The sequence below is a fragment of the Pristis pectinata genome, chromosome 8, assembly GCF_009764475.1.
Source record: "Pristis pectinata isolate sPriPec2 chromosome 8, sPriPec2.1.pri, whole genome shotgun sequence".
Taxonomy (NCBI): Eukaryota; Metazoa; Chordata; class Chondrichthyes; order Rhinopristiformes; family Pristidae; genus Pristis; species Pristis pectinata.
In genome coordinates, this window is record NC_067412.1 from 75,504,197 (window position 1) to 75,524,170 (window position 19,974).

The 19,974-nt window shown below is 39.6% G+C and overlaps 1 protein-coding gene across 2 annotated transcripts in view; it reads left to right on the forward strand.

Annotated features, from left to right (window-relative positions):
- The window catches only part of med12 (mediator complex subunit 12), a 128,914-nt gene that overhangs the window by 50,648 nt on the left and 58,292 nt on the right, over positions 1-19,974 (forward strand). For both annotated transcript variants that reach the window (XM_052020734.1, XM_052020736.1), the window contains 8 exons: positions 810-954; positions 3,232-3,350; positions 3,813-3,956; positions 4,612-4,775; positions 5,624-5,755; positions 6,358-6,585; positions 7,502-7,646; positions 18,502-18,622. In XM_052020734.1, coding sequence (XP_051876694.1) covers positions 810-954; positions 3,232-3,350; positions 3,813-3,956; positions 4,612-4,775; positions 5,624-5,755; positions 6,358-6,585; positions 7,502-7,646; positions 18,502-18,622 — 1,198 coding nt within the window. The remainder of the gene's footprint in view (positions 1-809; positions 955-3,231; positions 3,351-3,812; positions 3,957-4,611; positions 4,776-5,623; positions 5,756-6,357; positions 6,586-7,501; positions 7,647-18,501; positions 18,623-19,974) is intronic.

A 19,974-nucleotide genomic window follows, 5' to 3' on the forward strand; every position in this document is an offset into this window, starting at 1 on the left:
TGAGTACCTGAGCTGTGGCATTTCCTCCCAAAATGACTCCTGCTTGTAGCTTTATTTAAAGAATTATTTAAAGCCCATCTCTTTTTGAACAAACAATTTAAATGCCCTAATGTCTTATGATTTGACCCAGTCAGTTTTTGTGTGATGTTCCTATGAATCGCCTTCAGATATTTTACAATGCTAAAGGTGCTATATGTGGTTGTTTATCTATTTAGCCTTCAGCATAATACTTATCACATTACACATGTGACTTTTTAGTCTTTCCAAAACAAGCTTGTTTACCTACCATAGTCGTACTACCAAATGGTGATAAAATTACATTGTATGTAATCTAACTTGTTGGTCAGTTGCCTTTCAATGCCTAATAAATGATCTCCAGATATATTAAACTGAAGATTTATCAAAAGTTCCCACTACGTGTGGATGCTCTTACTTATCATAATTTAAAGAATGGACTTGGAATAGTATAGCATTTTTTAAAAATGGTCCTTGATCTCTGGTAAATTAATATGTATCTAAGGGTACAGGAATCTCATTGCCCAGCTGCCTATGAGGGTCTTTTGCAAAATAAATTTGGTCACCTTCAATGGGGTTTATGGTGTGTACGATCTACTGCCAAAAGATTCACTAGAGATTTTCTGTTTTCTGTTTGCTTATAATATATTCATTCAATTATCTCTTAATGGGGTTTAAAAGTTAGGCTGTTGTTGATTCAGCAAGCTTAAGATTGTGCCAACATGTTTTATTTCCCTTCTGTGGTTCTTTTTTTTCTCCTTGATCTTCCACCTGGCCCATACCTATGGAAACAGGAGGAATCGGCAAGTCATGAATGTAATCAGCGCCTGGTGGTTCTGTATGGTGTTGGCAAGCAACGAGATGAAGCTCGACATGTAATTAAAAAAATAACCAAAGACATCTTGAAGGTTTTGAACAAGAAGAGCACTGCTGAGACTGGTAGGCAGTGTGTGTGAGGTGTCGAATATTGTAGGTTTTTTGTGTGATTTCCTTAGATCCATGTTCACATTTATCATAAGCACCTTTTGGCAGTATTTGCAGGATAGTGTGGATTAGCAATTTTTTTCTTGCATCTGGGCGTGTAGTCTGGAAAGCACACTATTTATCAACTGTAAAAAAAAATCTATTTCTTATCATAACTTGATTTCATGGATGCTAAATGTGACTTTCCCAAGGTGGCCTTTTTTGTGTGAGAGAGAATGAATTTGTTGTGGATAAGGAATCAGCTATGTGTAGCATTGTGTGCACGTCACCAGTGGAATCATTGGAGAACCACAGCTAATTTCTCTCCTGGTTCTTTAGCCAGGAGCCCAGTAACCAAATGCATGCCTTACTTTTTAATGACTAGGGATAGTTAACTTAAAAATTTATTCAAGTTTGACTCGAAAGCCCACATGCACTCCAGTTGATAATTTCATACGTTTGAATGTTAATACATTGTGAGGTGAAGAATGATAGGGTGGTGATTTATGCTTGATAATACTCACATGGTGCTGATTGACATTTTTACTAACTTCAGGGACATGTATGATTCAAGCCAAACAATCTGTCATGTAAGATTTTTTGGCATTAGATTCGGTTTCATATCACATCTCAACACTCTTCAACACTCAACTACCTACAGTACTACATTGAAGTGTTGGTATAGATTTTGCGCATCAACGTCATATGTGAGATTTGAACTGATTGCGTTCCAAATTTGAGACATGAAATGAGGCACTATTAATACAAATAGTGTCTATTCACAGATGGCCAATCTCATTGCTGAGGCAAGGCCATTGTGTGCTGCAGAGATATAGAAAGTGGATAATGTTGCAACTGCATGAAACTTTATTCGGCCACATTTAGAGTATTGTGTTGCTCTTATTTTGACCCTCTTGTCATTTTTTTGGATTCTTAAACCATTGTTAATCCAACTATTTTTGGCTGTTGTATCAATTAATCAACCTTTGAGGTGCCTGCTTAAACAATCAGATAGGTCAAAACCTACCCAGATCTATGTTTATCTCTGCCAAATCATATTCTCCAGTCTTCAGAATCAATAGAAGTTCACATTGGAACTAATTTTAATTTTCAAATTTGAATTAACTTTTTCTAAACACTGAATAAAATGCTTTATCCAGAAACAATATTTTAATAAAATTAGGTATTTATTGAAAGCTTACTATTTAATTTCTTAATTAGACATACAGTGAATCATAATCTAACAGTATAACTTAAAAGGTACCTTTTATGGTCCTTGGTGATTTTTCTGATTGTGGAACCTGCCTGATCTGTCTAGTCTTTTCCCATTGATTTCATTCAGTTTGATTCTTTCTTTCTTTGCTTGCCACAGAAGAGATAGTTAAATAAAATACAACTCTTTGGGGTTAGAAATGACATTAACATATTTGCAGAATAGATAGCTGAATAAAATCTGCCACGGAATATAAACCAGAGAAAGTGGGCAATATAGTAGGAAGTATAGTATCATTTTGGAAAATGTGAGGTTTATCAAATGTTTATCAAATGGCGAAAAACTAGTAAATGTTGGTGTATGTGGGGATCTTGGTATGCAAGTTCGAGAATTGCAGGTACAGCAAGTATTAAGGTAGGCAAGTAGATGTGTTGGTCTAATTGCAAGGAAATTCACAATCTTTCCACAATTATATAGATGGTTAGGGAATATTAAATGTAATTTTGGTCTTGGTGGTGGAAGATTATTTTTGGCTTGGGGTCAGGGCAGTGTAGGTTCACTAGATTGATTATTGGGATGGTGGTGGGGGTGAAGCTCTCCCATGAGACAGCGAAATAAAATTGGCCTACGCTCACTGTAGTGGCAAAGGATTAGAGATGATTTCATTGAGAGTTCCGAAATCAAGTGGGATTGGCTGCAGAATATGGGACTCTGGCACAGTCTCAGGATAAAAGGTCAGCCATTTAAGACAGAATTAAGTATTTCTTTATTGAGAGTGATTGAATTCTCTCTCCAGATAGCTATGAATGTGCTTTTGTTTTGCATATTCATTGCTGAGATTGAAAAGTTCTTGGGTACTAAGGGATTTGAGGGATAGGGTGAAAAAGTGGTGTAGAGGTAAAGCCTATGATTTCACTGATTTGTGCAGCTGGCTTGAGGGAATGTATGGCCTATTCCTTGTCGTCTTTCTTTCATCATCATGCATGCTTTAGACAATAGCTCTGAAAGACAACAGTTGACTTTCTTTCTTACTTGTATAGGTGGAGAGGAAGGACAGAAGCGAAAGAAAAATAAACCAGAAGCATTTCCTACAGCTGAGGACATATTTGCCAAATTTCAGCATCTTTCACATTTTGATCAGCATCAAGTTACCTCTCAGGTGAGTGTTGGGGGATTTTTTTTCGAGTATTGAACCACGTTGCAAGAATTGGAAGATTGCTCCATCTACTGCAAGTGAAATTACAAATTATGTAAGACAGTTTTTACAGATGTGTGGTGTATAACCTGGGCTGGTGTCATCAGGCAATCTTTATCTTTTCCCGCTTCATTGAACCTTGCTATGCTCTTTATTAGAAGCCTATGTTCTTAATTTAATTTGCATTACTTGATCTTAATTCTTTTGATGCAAACATAATTAGAAAGCGTTAGAGTCAATGCTCTGAATTTCTGAAAAATGTGCAGGTGCAAGAGAAAATAACTCTTTGAAACAAAATTGAAAATAAGATCAAAAGACATGGAAACAGGAGTAAGCTATTTGACATGCTGCTGCTGTTCCATCATTCAATGAGATCATGTTAATAATTTTGTTTATTAACTTCTCTTGTTTGTTTTGTTGTGACAGGTATCACGGAATGTGCTAGAACAAATCACTAGTTTTGCCTTGGGAATGTCCTATCATCTGCCTCTTGTTCAGCACATTCAGTTTATTTTTGATCTGATGGAGTATTCCCTTAATATCAGTGGATTAATAGATTTTGCTATTCAGGTACTACTCTGTTTGCAGTCTTGGAATGATTTATTTGTGTTTGAAACTAGATTAACTTTTTTTTTTGCCTCATTCCTTCTCTTGAAAGTGCCAAATGCGGCTGGTTTACGACTGAGCATCAACGTTTCACTGCTACCTGATGCACTTGCTTGTTAATGAGTGCAGTTTGTTAGTGCTAACAGGCTGTTCTTCACTGAAGAGCATTATGGTGGAGCCTGGTTATGTCCTGGTCGTGTCATTCTCAAAATAACTATCAGGATTAGGCAATGTGTCTTATATTTCCCAGCCCCTCCAGCTCCCCCTTAGCAACTCAAGGCTAGTGAGGTAAATAGAAAAGTATCTGTTATGCAGCCTGTGCATTGATGCTAGGAATCCTTGGTCTGTGCATTTTAGTTCAACAGTAAAAAGTGTACTTGCAAATTAAATTGCTGTGGCACCTTTTAAATAACATTTCTATAAAATGGAGCTACTGCAAATATTTTCAGTCTTCCTATATCTGTAATAGAATAAGTGATAGAGTGCACATGAAGTCATGTAAATTGCGCCTCGGATGTGAATATTTTGTTGGTATTGCTATGTTAATTAGTTATGACATACCTCTAATGTTATCTTAATAAGGTAATGGTGTTTGCTTCTGACTCTGCTTTTTTTTCAGTTGCTGAATGAATTGAGTGTAGTAGAAGCAGAGTTACTTCTGAAATCATCCAGTCTAGTTGGCAGCTACACAACGGGTTTGTGCCTGTGCATTGTGGCAGTCTTGCGGCGCTACCATTCCTGCCTTATCCTCAATCCTGATCAGACTGCACAAGTGTTTGAGGGGTGAGATTTATTGACTGTGTTTCTGTGGTTGATTTGAGAGAATTTTTAAATGTGTGTTAAGAAGGCATGATTTGACTGGAAATGATCAGATACACCGTTTCAAATTGTTCCCTCTGAGAGGGTTAGCTATTTCCCTTTGGAAGGCGACAAAAGTAGAGGGAGAAGTATGTTGGATTATAAGTATTGGGTTAAGAACAAATTATATGCAACTTCTCTTGAGTCTTAAAATGCTCCACAAAACATACAATTTGAGACCACGTGTAGTGGGCTGGCATAGTATTACATTACTCTGACATTTGAGTAAGTGTTGCCTCTGAGAAGAGAGTTTTAAGGAAAATGAATATGGTAGACATCATGCCTTCAGATGATATTAAGAGTCCGTATGTATTTGTTACTGCCAGTATTTTATTAACAGGGGTACAAGACATCAAAGGACAGGAAATAAGTTGTAAGACATACAGTCTGCTGTTGGTTTAAGTAGTTTTGTATCAGTTATTCATCAGTTTACACTGTAGTTAAAAACTCTTAGCAACCTTGAGTGAAAAGCCTAAGAAACTAGACTAATGTATTCAGGTGAAGAATAGGGCTGTTAGGTTAGAGCAGAGATCTGTCTGAAGCAATGTTTGAAAAAAGTTTGTTATTTTCAGAGAATGAAATATTAAAAATCATGATATTCGAATAGAGGGGTTCATAAATCAAGTTCCAAATCATTACTGGACAGAAGTTATCACCATTTCTTTAATTCTTCTGTTGTGTGAAAGGAAAATAGACTTTTATTGTTAAGTGTTTCATCTCCAAATAAAACATTTTTAGGAAAATATTATAAGTGGCTTTGTTTATCTTTTCAGTTTGTGTGGTGTGGTGAAACATGGCGTTAACCCAGCAGACTGCTCCTCTGCTGAGCGCTGTATCCTTGCCTACCTCTATGATCTCTACACCTCCTGCAGTCACTTAAAGAGCAAGTTTGGCGAGCTCTTTGGGTAAGAATTATGAATGTAATACAGATCAAGTATGTGAAAACATTACTGCCAAAGATTGATTGATTGATTATTAATTTGGTGGAAGGGCTGGGCAAGGGTTCTGATGGTGTGGATGGGGAGATATCCTTCCTGAACTTCTAGATTTGTTTGAACATTCAGGTTGATTAGTTCCTAGATATTTCTCGAATTGTTATTCCGTGCTAATGCCTGTTTGCCTTCTCTGGTTCAGTGGGCTGCATTGAACCAGAAAAGGCCATTTGGACTATCAAGCCTATTGCGTCCATAGATCTCATATTATCCATGGTAAGATGGATTCTATCACACTCATTTAATGCACTGAGGAAACGATTCTGACGTAATGCATCAAATTCCTTCAGGATTTCAGAACATTCATTGAATATTGTGCACACAAGAATTAAAAATGTTGTGCTGCAAATATGATCTGCCCCAGTAGCAGAGGAAGTATTATGTTAAGTGAAACACAGACCTTGGGCTACATCTTTTTGCATGAATCGTAGATTATGGTCTGTCATTTGCAAGTTTATGACAGATCTTGAAACAGATTTTTACTGAATTTAAAATTTTACCAATTAACTTTTTAGTGATGCCTGCTCCAAAGTCAAGAATACCATCTACAGTAACATTGATCCTTCTGATTCCAACATGCTCTGGGAACCTGAGTTCATGATTGATGCCATAGAAAACCCTTCTGCACATAACTTTAGCTATTCCATGCTTGGTAAAATCCTGAACGACAATCCAGCCAATCGCTACAGCTTTGTTTGCAACGCACTCATGCATGTCTGTGTGGGACATCATGACCCTGATCGGTAAGAGCCTGACTGATTTTATTACTGAAGGAGGAATAATTCGGCAAGCAGCTTCAGCATTTTTTTAAATCAGTATTCAAAATCAATTGACTTAACACAGAAAAACTTAAGTTTATTAGCTTTACAACATTTGATTGAGATAAGTGTACATATAGCAAGATAATGTTTTGACTTTGACCTATTTATTGCTGTCTATTCTATCCAATTCTTTGCAACAATAGACTCCAAGTGATAGAACAGATAATTTGTTCATGCATTATGTAAATTGGGGAGGTACGATTTACTTTTTTGCATTGTTATTAAGCTGGATATTTGTTGCTAATGAAGGTTTTGTTGGTTTATGAGCTTTGCTTGAATTTCTAATTTTATAGTTGTTTTGTGTTTATCAAAATAAATATTTTGATTGCTTAGGAATGGAACAATGAATGCCTCAACAACATGCCATAAATCCAGTTTGAGAAGCTGTGCTCCAATCTCGCTAATATGATTCTTGCTACTCCCTGCATTAGCCACCATTATGGTCTCATTATGCTGTCTAATTGTGAGGCCATTGTCATTTAACATAAACATTCATGCAATTGAAAGAATTTTTGTCAATGGTTTGGGCTAATTTCAAGTCTGAAGCAGAGACAGGAGAATTGTCAACTTTAAGTCACCACCCTACCTCATTCTGCTGTACCAGCATTAAGATTTACTAATATTTGGGATTTATCATTAAATATGGACTTTGGATGCAGGATGGATGGTTTACTGTTCTACACAGACATGAGTCTTATGAATACAGCACTAAGCAAAAGCAAATTAGCTAATTGTTGCTTTCCTGGTGCCCATGTGCATGTAAGCCTGCATGTTTGCTTCTTTTAAGCTAGATTGATCATTCTCTTTGCAGATTGTTGTACTCTTGTCTTTTTTTTAGTGTGAATGATATTGCCATCCTGTGTGCGGAACTAACTGCCTATTGCAAGGCTCTCAGTGCAGAGTGGCTTGGTGTACTCAAGGCACTATGTTGTTCATCCAACAATGGAACTTGTGGCTTCAATGATCTTCTGTGCAATGTTGATGTAAGTATTTTCTTTCGTCATATAGATCTTGAAGCTTTGATCATTTTGAGGTTAAATTCGTCTTAGCTTGTCTGCTTGCTCACTGGTTAACATATTTATTTGTGATTGCTACCACAGAGAAAACTCGGTGGTCATCTGGTTGGCGATTTAAGGCAAAAAAGCAAGTGAATGTTGCTGGATGGGTGAGATTGCATTAGGAGGGATGTGGTTGGTTTGGAGAACAGGTCTGGCTGAAATTGGCAGCACATTTGAAATGATGACAGTTAATTTATGGATGACTCTGTAATTATGTCACTCCAAGGGTGATAAATTTAAAGAAAATGGTTAGCAGGGTAGGTTTTTGAAACAATTGGTTGCAGTCCTGTAGAAGAGAAGAGATTAAGGATATGTTTGCGCTCTCTTGAAGTTCAGTGGCTGCTAACTAATATTTTCCTCTCTCCTCATGTTCAGTGTATTACATTCACTCTTAAAAGTTTGGTGGTGATTCGACTTGCGCATGTCTGCTTTTACTAACATTTAGTACGTTGCTTCTTAACGTTGAGTCCATTGACTGTTTAAATTGACTTAAGATCAAGGGTCAAATGTTGACTCTTCATTTTGAGAAGCTGGAACTAATTCCCATTCAAAAAGAAAAAACAGACTCCCATCTGCTATCTTTGAGCAAGATCTATATGAAATATGGTTGAGTCGTTTCAATGTAGTTTTGTAGTGACAAAAATCAGTGTCAGAACCATATATAATGCACTACATTGTCAGGATGTTCTAGTGACTAGGGTGACAGGTGTGAAAAAGTCAGTGTCAAACTGTTTAAGGAAAATGCATTCCTTTGAAGTTAAGTTTAAAGTATTAAACAAGATCTGTGTTGAGAGCATGAACTTGGCTCTAATTCAGTTAGTTCTGTACTGACATGCAAATTGTTGATTGGGCAGTTAGAGAAATGAGTTTCACTCTGTTGAACCTTTACTACACCTAATATATGGTGACAGAAAGGAATAGCATAGATAGTTCACACCCATTATGAATATAAATATTACTTCAGTCTTGAAAATATATACTCAACAACCAATGGAAAAAAATCAGCTGAATTCGTGGACCTCCATTTGTGGAAATGGAAATGTTAACTCATGCCTTTCTCCTTGTGCTTTAGTATAAGTTTCTGTGGCTATGTTCCCTTTTGTCAATTTGGTGAGTCATACCAAATGGTGTAGCTGTGTCGTGCTGCCTTTTATAATAGAGACCTAGTGGCAGATGGTAGGAAATGGCTCACTGTGTTTTCTTTCCTGGAGCAGGCAAGCTTAGCAGTTGACCTAATGTGCCTTTGGTTCATGGAATATGAAGGTCGTGAAGCTCATTCAATGGTATAACCAAAGGACGAAGAATTACGTTTGTATCATTGATTACACTCTTGTGTAAAAACCAAAATCCTTTTCTACATCATTGATTTTTCCCAATCAGAGCATTCCTAACTGGCCTTGAGAACACAATAGTGAACTATCTTCTTGAACCATGCAGTCTTTCTGGTGAAGTTATTCCATGCAGATACAAGAGGATTTAGATCTGGTGGCTATGAAGGAGTAGCAATGTATTTCCAAGTCAAAATGATGTGTGACCAAGAGGGGAAGATGCAGGGGCCGATATTCCAATTTACTTGAAATTCTAGTCCTTCTCAGTTGTAGACATTACAGGTTTGAGAGATGATATTGGAGTAGCCAAAGCAGATAACTGCCATGCATTTTGTAGATGGTACATGCTACTGCAGCTATCATGATGCAGTGATAGAAGTATGAATGTTTTCGGTGGTAGATGGAATACTGATAAAAGTGGATTGTTTTGTCTTAGATGGTGTCATGCTTCTTGAGTGGTGTTGTAGCTGCACTTATTCAGGCTAGTAGAAAGTATTCCATGGTGCTGCTGACTTGTGCCTTCTAGGTAGTGGAAAGCCTTGGGATGTCAAAAGGTGAGTCACTCACACATGACACCCAGCCTCTGACCTGCTCATGCAGCTATTAGTATTTAATACTAATACTAAGGAGTTGAGTTTCTAATCATTGATGATATCCAGGATGTTAATTGGTGGAGGACCTGGCAGTGTTGATGCAGTTTAATGCCAGTGGCAGATGTTTAGACTCTCTTGGTGGAAATGGTCATTCCCTGATACTTCTGTGGCACACATGTTACTTGCCAGTTCTCAGCCCATGCCAGAATGTTGTTTTGGCTCTTGCTGCATGCAGGCATGGAATCCTTCATCTGTTGAGAGTTGTGAATCAAATTGAACTTTGCACAATCTTCAGCAAACATCTCTACTTTTGACATTATAATGAAGTAAAGTTATTGATGAAGAAAAGGGCGATCACTTTGATGAGATTATGCTATAGGCATCCAAATATCAGCAGGATTTGGAAGAACAAATACGCAGACAAATATTAGTAGGATGTAAAAGCAATAGGGTGATTTTAACTTCCCTGATATTGACTGGGATTGCCTTGGTGTAAGGGGCTGAGATGAGGTGGAATTTGTTCAATACATCCAGGAAAGGTTTTTAAAACAGTATGTAAAGAATTCTGTGAGGGAGGGAGATATACTTAATGTTATTTTAGGGAATGAGGATAGGCAAGTGGAGGAAACCTTAACGAACAGTGTCCACAGTTTGATAAGTTTTAAGGTAGCCACGGAAAAGGATAAGAATGGACCTAGATCTAAGATCTTAAGTTGGGGGAGGGATGACTTTAATAGTATATGACAGGACCTGGTGAAAGTAGATTGGGAGCAGCAGCTAGAGGAAAAAGATATGTCTGATAAGTAAGAAGCATTTAAAACTGAAATAATAAGATTTCAGAATTAGCATGTAAGGGTAAGAAGCAAATATGATAAGATTAGGGATCCTTGGTTAACAAAGGAAATTGAGGGTTTAATCAGGAAAAAGAATGAAGCATTTGTCAGGTATAGGAAATTGTTATCAAATGAGTCCTATAAGATTTATGGAGGATATTGGAGAGAACTTAAGAAAGCACTTAGCAGGGCAAAAAAGGGACATGAAATGGCCCTGGCCAACAGAATTAAAGAGAATACCTAAACCTTTTATAAATGTATTAGAATCAAGATGTTAGATAGAGAAAGAATAGGTCCCCTCAGAGACCAAAAGGAAAGTCTTTGTGTGGAGCCAGTGGATTTTTGTGTGGTGTCCTGAATAAATATTTTGCATCAGTATTCACCAGGGAGAAAGATGGGGAGGAGGAAGAGTTAGGAGAGGTGTATGCTGATAGTTTGGAAAATGTGTATACCATGAAAAGAAAAGTGATGCACATGAAGGTGGACAGATCAGCAGGGCCTGATGAGATCTATTTCATGGTAACATGGGACGCAAGAGAGGAGATTGCTGGAGCTGTGATAGAGACAGGCTGGTGAGCCTTGCGTCAGTAGTAGGACAGCTATTGGGGGAAAAAATCTTGGGGGTGAGATTTATGATCATTTGGAAAGGCAGGGAGTCGCTATGGATTTCTGTAGGGGAAGCCTTACCTTGCATATCTGAGTTTTTTTAGGTTGCTAAGAAAACTGATGACAGTGGTATACGTGGACTTCAGCAAGGCTTTTGACAAATTCCCACACAGGCTGGCCCAGAAAGTTAGAACACATGGGATCCAAGGTGCTTTGGCAAACTGGGTCCAAAATTGGCTTGGTGATAGGAGGTAGAAGGTTGAGGTTGAGGATTATTTTTCTGACTGGAATTCTGTAACCAGTGGTGTATCTCATGGTTCAGTACTGGGACCTTTATTGTTTGTCATATGTATAAATGACTTGGATGAGAATGTCTGTGGTCTGATAGGCAAGTTTGCTGATGACACAAAAATTGGTGGAGTTGTATGTAGTGAGGAAGGTTGCTGAAGGATAGAGACATAGATCAGCTGTAAAGTTGGGCAGAATATTGGCAGAGGGAATTTAGTCAAGACAAGTGTGAAGTAATGCACTAGAGGTGTCTAATAATGGCTGGACATGTATGGTAAACAGCGGGGACTTTAGAAGCTACACAGGTGGATAGGGTAGTGAAGACAGCAATTGGCTTGCTTGTCTTCATAGACGGGTATGATTCTAAGAGTTGGGACATCATGTTGCAGCTCATTAGGGAATACTTGGAATATTTTGTGCAGTTCTGGTCACCACACTATAGAAAGAATGTGATATGACCTGAAGGAGTGCAGAAGAGATTCACCAGGATGTTGCCTGGAATGGAGAGATTTGATAGGCTGAGATTGTTCTCACTGGAGTGCAGGAGGCTGAGGCGTGACTATAAGGTTTATAAAGTTAAGGGGCATAGGGTAGATATTTACAGTCTTTTTCCAAGGTTAGGAGAGTCTAAAACTAGAGGGCATAGGTTTAAGATGAGAGGGGAAATATTTAAAGAAGATTTGAGGGGCAAGTTTTTCACACAGGGTGATAGGTGGATGCAACAAGGTGCCAGCAGAGGTGGTAGAGGCGGGTACAATCACACCATTCAAAAAGCATTAAGACAAGTACATGGATAGGAAAGGAATTGGCCAAATGCAGGAAAATGGGATTAGCATAGATGGAAATCTCGTCAGCTTGGACAAGTTGGGCCAAAGGGCCTGTTTCAGTGCTGCATGCCTTTATGAAGCAACTGAACATGGTTGGGCTAAGGAGACTGCTGTGAGGCTAAGGACACTGCTGTGAGGCATGCTTGCAGTGATGTCCTGGGTCTACATAATTGACTCCAACAACTGCAACCATCTTTTGAGAAAGGAAAACAGAGTTAACTTTGCAGGTCAATTATCTTTCAACAAATGAGAGGGCATCAACCGGGAAATATTAGCTCCATTTCTCCACCAATGCTGCCTTACTTGCTGAGTATTTTCAGTTTTTTCTGTATAGATTACAGCTTTCCAGCATCAGCAGTTTTTTGCTTTTCACCTACATCCATCTTCCTCTGTGTGATGTATTGGTGAGATTTTCCCTTGACTCCATTGACTTCAGTTTTATTTGTGCTCCTTCATATCACACTCAATCAAGTGTAAGTGAAATATCATTTTCACCCTATCTCTCAAATTCATTTGTTTTGTTCATGTTTGAACCAAACAAACTGGACTGAATGGTGAGCAGCTTATTGGTGAATAAATGCCATTTAATAGAACGGTCAATGACACTTACCATCAATTTTGCTGATGATTGAAAGTAGACTGTGTGGTAACTAGCTGGATTGGATTTGTCATGCTTGTTTTGCACATTGTTGGGAAGATGCCAGTTTTGAACTGGAATTGCTTGGCTGGAGGTGTGACTAGTTCTGGAGCTAGTCACACCTAGTCCTACAGGTGGGAATTTTTTGATCTTATAGCTAATGTTTATCCAATGCTCTCTGCCATTTCTTGATGTTATAAGTGGTGAATCGAACTTGCTGAAGACCTGTCTTATTGGATGATGGGGATTTCTGAAAGAATCAGAGATGCATCATCTATTTAGCGCTTCTGGCTGAATGTTTCTTGTGAATGCTTCAGCCCCTCACAAGGGACGTGAGAAAAGAGGATGCACTGGAACTTCTGAAAAACATTAAGATAGATACGTCACCGGGGCCAGATGGGATATATCCAAAGTTATTACGGGAAGTGAGGGAAGAGATTACTGCACCTTTGGTGATGATCTTTGCATCCTCACTGGCCACAGGAATAGTGCCAGATGATTGGAGGGTGGCAAATGTTGTTCCTTTCTTAAACATAGGGAGTACTGTAGGGATAACCCTGGAGTTATAGACCAGTGAGTCTTACTTCAGTGGTGGGCAAATTGCTGGAGAAGATTCTCAGAGCTAGGATTTATGGGTATTCGGAGAAGCATAGGCTAATTAGGGACAGTCAGCATGGCTTTGTGAGGGGGAAGGTCGTGCTTCATGAGCCTGATTGAATTCTTTGAGGATGTGACAAAGCACATTGATGAAGGTAGAGTAGTGGATGTGGTACACATGGTTTTTCATAAGGTGTTTGATAAGGTTCCTCATGGAAGGCAGGAGGCATGGGATCCAGGGAAACTTGACTGTGTGGATTCAGAATTGGCTCGCCCATAGAAGACAGAAGGTGGTGGTAGATGGAGCGTATTCTCCCTGGAGGTCGGTGACCAGTGGTGTTCCACAGGGATCTGTTCTGGGACCCCTGCTCTTTGTGATTTTATAAATGACTTGGATGAGGATGTGGAAGGGTGGGTTAGTAAGTTTGCTGATGACATGAAGGTTGGTGGTGTTGTGGATAGTGTAGAAGGTTGCTGTAGATTACAATAGGACATTGATGGGATGCAGAGCTGGGCTGAGAAGTGGCAGATGGAGTTCAACCTGGAAAAGTGTGAAGTGATACACTTTAGAAGATCGAATTTGAAGGCAGAATACAAGGTTAATGGCAGGACTCTTAGCAGTGTGGAGGAGCAGAGGGATCTTGGGGTCCACTTCCATAGATTCCTCAAGGTTGCCGCGCAGGTCAATAGGGTTGTTAAGAAGGCGTATGGAGTGTTGGCCTTCATTAGTCGGGGTATTGAATTCAAGAGCTGTGAGGTAATGTTGCAGCTCTATAGAACTCTGGTTGGACCACACTTGGAGTATTGTGTTCAGTTCTGGTCACCTCATTATAGGAAGGACGGGGAAGCTTTAGGGAGGGTGCAGAGGAGATTTACCAGGATGCTGCCTGGATTGGAGAGCATGTCTTGTGAGGATAGGTTGAGCGAGTTAGGGCTTTTCTCTTTGGAGTGAAGGAGGATGAGAGGTGACTTGATAGAGGTGGCCAAGATGATAAGAGGCATAGATCAAGTGGACAGTCAGAGATTTTTTCCCCTGGGTGAAAATGGCTAACATGAGTGGGCATAATTTTATGGTGATTGGAAGAGGGTATAAGGAGGATGTCAGAGGTAAGTTTTTACACAGAGAGTGGTGGGTGCGTGGAATGCACTGCCAGCAGAGGTTGTGGGGGCAGATATATTAGGGACATTTAAGAGACTCTTTGATAGCCAAGTGAATGATAGAGAAATGGAGGGCTATATGGGAGGGAAGGGTTAAATAGATGTTAGAGCAGGATAAAATGTCGGCACAACATTGTGGGCCGAAGGGCCTGTACTGTACCGTAATGTTCTATGTCTAAACCGGACCCAACCATCATTTATGATGGAGATTTTCTTGGATCCACCTCTTTCCTTGAGCTGTTTAATTGGCCATCATCATTTATAACCTAATGCTGCTAGACTACAGAGTATTGATATGATCTGTTAGTTGAAATCACTTGCCTCTGCCTGTTGCATCTTGTTTTTGCTGTTTGGGGATGTAGTCATAAAGAAACACAACATAGAAACAGGCCCTTCAGCCCACTGAGTCTGTGCCGACCATCAACCACCTTTTTTACACTAATCGTAAAATGGGGCTATGTTTCTGCAAGTTCTGTGCAGTCTCACAGTTGAGATGATGATCCAGTCTCAACCTTGCCATTTCTCATAACCTGCATTTGTTACTGCTGTTACCTTGGTACAGGACTTTTTGCAGTATGTATATATTCCTCTTATCTAATTCATCAGGAAATTTTCACAGCTAACAATTAAGTAGATATATCCTTGCTGCTAGTTGTTGTCCATCCCTAAGTATGTCAAAGGCACCATAGGATGGAAATGAGCAAGATGCAAGGCCACTGAAGATGGGTATTTCATAGTCAACCACATAGGTGTGGATCACATATTGTCCAGACTTGATCTGGACAGATAGTTTTCATTCTGCAAAGTGCATAAATGAACCAATTAAGTTTTTATAACAATGTGCCAGCTTCGTGGTCACTTCCACAAATTACACATGTTTAAAATATCACTTGGCACTTCCCACTTTAAAAAGCTTTCTTAAAATCCAGTATTCTTATTTTGCCTATCTATCTTGCCAAATTGATTGCGATCCCTATTTTGCTTCACTTCTGAGGACAAACATTCATATTAAAATTATTTGGTTCACTTAGATGGTAAATTGGTTTATTATTGTCATATATACCGAGGTACAGGGAAAAGCTTGTCTTGCATACCATTCATACAGATCAAATCATTACACAGTGCACTGAGGTAGTACAAGGCAAAACAATAACAGAATACAGAATAAAGTGGTACAGCTACAGAGAAAGTGCAGTGCAGGTAGACAATATGGTGCAAGGTCATAATGAGATAAATTGTGAGGTCCATCTTATCACACTAGGGAACAGTTCAATAGTCTTATAACAGCGGGATAGAAGCTGACCTTGAGCCTGGCAGTACATGCTTTCAGGCTTCTGTATCTTCTGCCCGAAGGGAGGGGGTAGAAAAGAGAATATTAGAATCAGGTTTATTATCTGGGGTGGCTAGGGTCTTTGATTATGCTGACTGCTTTACCGAGGCAGTGAGGAGTATAGACAGAGTCCATGGAGGGAGGCTAGTTTCTGTGATTTACTAAACTGTGTCTACAACTCTCCGCAGCTTCTTGCGGTCACGGGCAGAGTAGATCCCATACCAAGCTGTGTTGCATCCAGATAGGATGCTTTCTATGGTGCATTGATAAAGATTGGTGAGGGTAAACGGGGACATGCCAAATTTCTTTAGCCTCCTGAGGAAGCAGAGGCGCTGGTGAGCTTTCTTGGCTGTGGCGTCTACATGGTTGGACCAGCACAGGCTATTGGTTATGTTTACTCCTAGGAACTTGAAGCTGTCAACCCTCTCGACCTCAGTACCATTGATGTAAAGAGGAATATGTGCACCCCCGCTCTTCCTGAAGTCAGGCTCTTTTGTTTTGCTGACATCGAGGGAAAGGTTGTCATGACACCGTGTCACTAGACTCTCTATCTCCTTCCTGTACTCCGAATCATTGTTATTTGAGATTCGCTCCACTTCGGTGGTGTCATCTGCAAACTTGTAGATGGAGTTAGAGCAGAGTCTGGCCATGCAGTCACAAGTGTATAGGGAGTACAGTAGGGGACTGAGGACGCAGCCTTGTTGGGTACCAGTGTTGAGAATAATCATGGCGGTGGTGTTGCTGCCTATCCTTACTGATTGTGGTCTGTTGGTCAGGAAGTCAAGGATCCAGTTGCAAAGAGAGGTGTTAAGTCCCAGCTCAAGGAGTTCGGAGATGAGTTTGGTTGGAATTGTAGTATTGAAGGCAGAGCTGTTGTCAATAAACAAAAGTCTAACGTGGGTGTCTTTACTGTCCAGAGATGAGTGTAGGGCCAGGGAGATGACATCCACCTGTTTCAGCAATAGGCGAATTGCAGTGGGTCGAGGTTGTCTGGGAGGCTGGAGTTAATGCGTGCCATGACCAGCCTCTTGAAGCATTTCATGATGGTGGACGTCAGAGCCACCAGATGGTAGTCATTAAGGCACTTTACCTTGTTTTTAGGTACTGGGATGATAGTGGTCTTCTTAAAGCAGGTGGGAACCTCACATTGAAGCAGGGAGAGGTTAAAAATGTCTGCAAATACCCCTGCCAGCTGATCTGTGCAGGATCTAAGGACATAGCCAGGGTCACCATCCAGGCCAGGTGCTTTCCGCGGGTTCAGTCTTCGGAAGACTGATCTTGCATCTGCAACAGTGACTTTGGGTTCAGGTGCATTGGAGGCTGCCAGGGTGGATGGTGACATTCCCCTTCTGTTCAAAATGCATAGAATGTGTTAAGCTCATCGGGCAGGGATGTGCTGTTGTTGGCGATGCTGCCTGACTTAGTTTTGTAGCCTTTATAGCATGTAAGACTTGTCACAACTGATGGCTGGTCTTGGACTGGTATTGTCTCTTGGCATCCCTGATAGCTTTACAGAGGTCGTATCTCGATTTCTTATAAAGAGTCAGGGTCATCTGATTTGAATGCCACAGTCCTAGAGTATAGTCGGGAGTGGATCTCCTGGTTCATTCATGGTTTCTGGTTTGGGAACACCCAAATTGTTCTCTTTGGTACACAGTCCTCAACACACTTGCTGATAAAGTCCATGACGGTGGTGACATACTCATCTAGGCTGGCTGCTGAGTCTTTGAACATGGATCAGTTTACTGACTCAAAGCAGTCGATTAGAAGCTCATCTATTTCCTCAGACCAGCACTGTATGACTTTCTGTACTGGATCGTCCTGTTTCAGCTTCTGTTTGTATGCAGGGAGAAGGAGCACAGCTGGTGGTCCAATTTACCAAAGTGTGGGCAGGTGGTGGCTTGCTACGCATCTTTGATGGTTGTATAGCAATGGTCAAGGGTGTTTGGGCCCCTGGTGGGACAGAAGACATGCTGGTAGTATTTTGCTAACACACTCTTGAAGTTGGCCTGGTTGAAGTTACTGGCAATGATGAAGAGGACCTCAGGGTATCCTGTTTCAAGGCTGTTGACCACAGAATATAGTTCATTGAGTTCCAAAGAATGTTACAACTTGACAAACATGGCACCGATTTTGTACAACAACATCAACCAGAAATAACAGTGAGAAGAATGTTCAATCTTTTTTTGTGCTACTTGGTCCTTGACAAAATGTTTGCCAGGTACTGGGAGAATTTTGGTCTTTCTGTTATTAGTGTCATGGAGTCTTTATTATTTTCCTGAACAATAGCAGCAAAATGCAGAAAAGATATGACTGCATTATAATAATGTGATGAAGGATAATGAAAATAGAAATGGAAATGTGAGCACCAATTTCATATTTTGTCCAGATTGGAATACACTTTTGCATAGGAGTATCTGTCTGCTATCATTGCTAAAATCCTGAAAAGGGATTTAAGAAAGACCAGGGCCTTCTGATTCAGGAGATGAATGCTATCGTTCAGCCAGGCTGACAAAAAGCACTTGGTGACAAATTGCTTCACTTTTAATAGTCTCTAGTACTAAAACTTTCTCTTTTTCTCAGGTGAGCGATTTATCATTCCATGATTCTTTGGCAACTTTTATAGCTATTTTAATAGCTAGACAATGCTTGCTGCTGGAGGATTTGATTCGCTGTGTGGCAATCCCATCACTCCTTAATGCAGGTAACTATCTTAACTTAGAGTCACCACTTTTTAAAGTGCAAAGATGATATATTTATCTTTCCATTTGAAGTATAGAATTAAGAATGTGCCTCTGCACTGTGCTTTCTTTTATTCATGTACATAGAATCATTACAGAACAGAATGAGGATATTTGACCACTGACCCTTTACTAACAAATTAAAAGTGTAGTATGGTCAGTCCTATGAATCAGCCATTTTATTCCATGGGCTACAATTTTTCTAACATGCTTATTAAGTGGAGCTTTATCAACACCCTTTGAAATTCCATGTAAATACTTTCAACTGCATTCTTCCCTTCAACCTTCCTCAATTATCAAAAGTTCAATGAAGTTAGTTAAGCAGGACTTGCTTTTAAACTCTTCTCTGTTATTAGTTTATTTTGACTTTTCTGGAACTTGAACACCTCTATTGAAGCAAGTCTCCCTATTAATCATATTTGTCGAAATGACTAATTTTATCCCTGATTGTTGTTCATAATCACCATCACCAAGATGGCTGCTGCATTTATCTCTATATGTTTTGAACAGTGATGCGCAGTCTTCCAGCCCTCTGGCACATTTGGATGATTATATCCAATGTTACCATAACCTCATTCCTTCACTCAGCAACCTAGCATTAATTGCCAAGTGCAGGTGGGATTTATCTAAGTACAGCAGCCTTTTTAGAAGCATTCCATCAGTTTTTAATTTCTCCAATATTTCAACTGACTCAACTCTTTCCATGCCCTCAATAGGATCTTCATTGGCAAAGACTGGCGAAAAATATTCATTTCCTGTCTCTGCTTCCATGGATAGATCCTAACTCTCAATGCTTCCTGTGCTACCCATTCATTATTTAAATACCTACAGAGGATCTTTATGCATTTTTGTTATGTTTCATGTACCTTGTTACTGTTACTTAAAATATGTGTGCATTACCTCTGCCTACTTTTATCAATCTTTTGTAGAAAGCAGAAGCTTGGGCCACTGTTCAGTTTTAAAGGCAGGGACCAATTAATAGTTTCATAATGTTGTCGGCAGAACAGTGCTGGCCTGATGTGAAACAAGGTAGTCTCTGTACTTATTATCAAAATGTGAAAATTGATGGATTGTTTTCAGACATTCTGTTCATCCTTCCAACATCTTTCTGCACATTACCAACGTTTTATTTGTTAATGTGATGAAAATTGCAGTGAGTTTCATTTTCTGAACAATGCAGTTTATGTGTACCGAATAATGTTGCCTTATTTTTAGGTGATGCACTTTATTAGTGGAATGTTGCCTGGCAATCTTGGAACAAATACATTTCCAATGGTAGACTTAAATAGAAACATAATGAAGACTTGGTTATTTC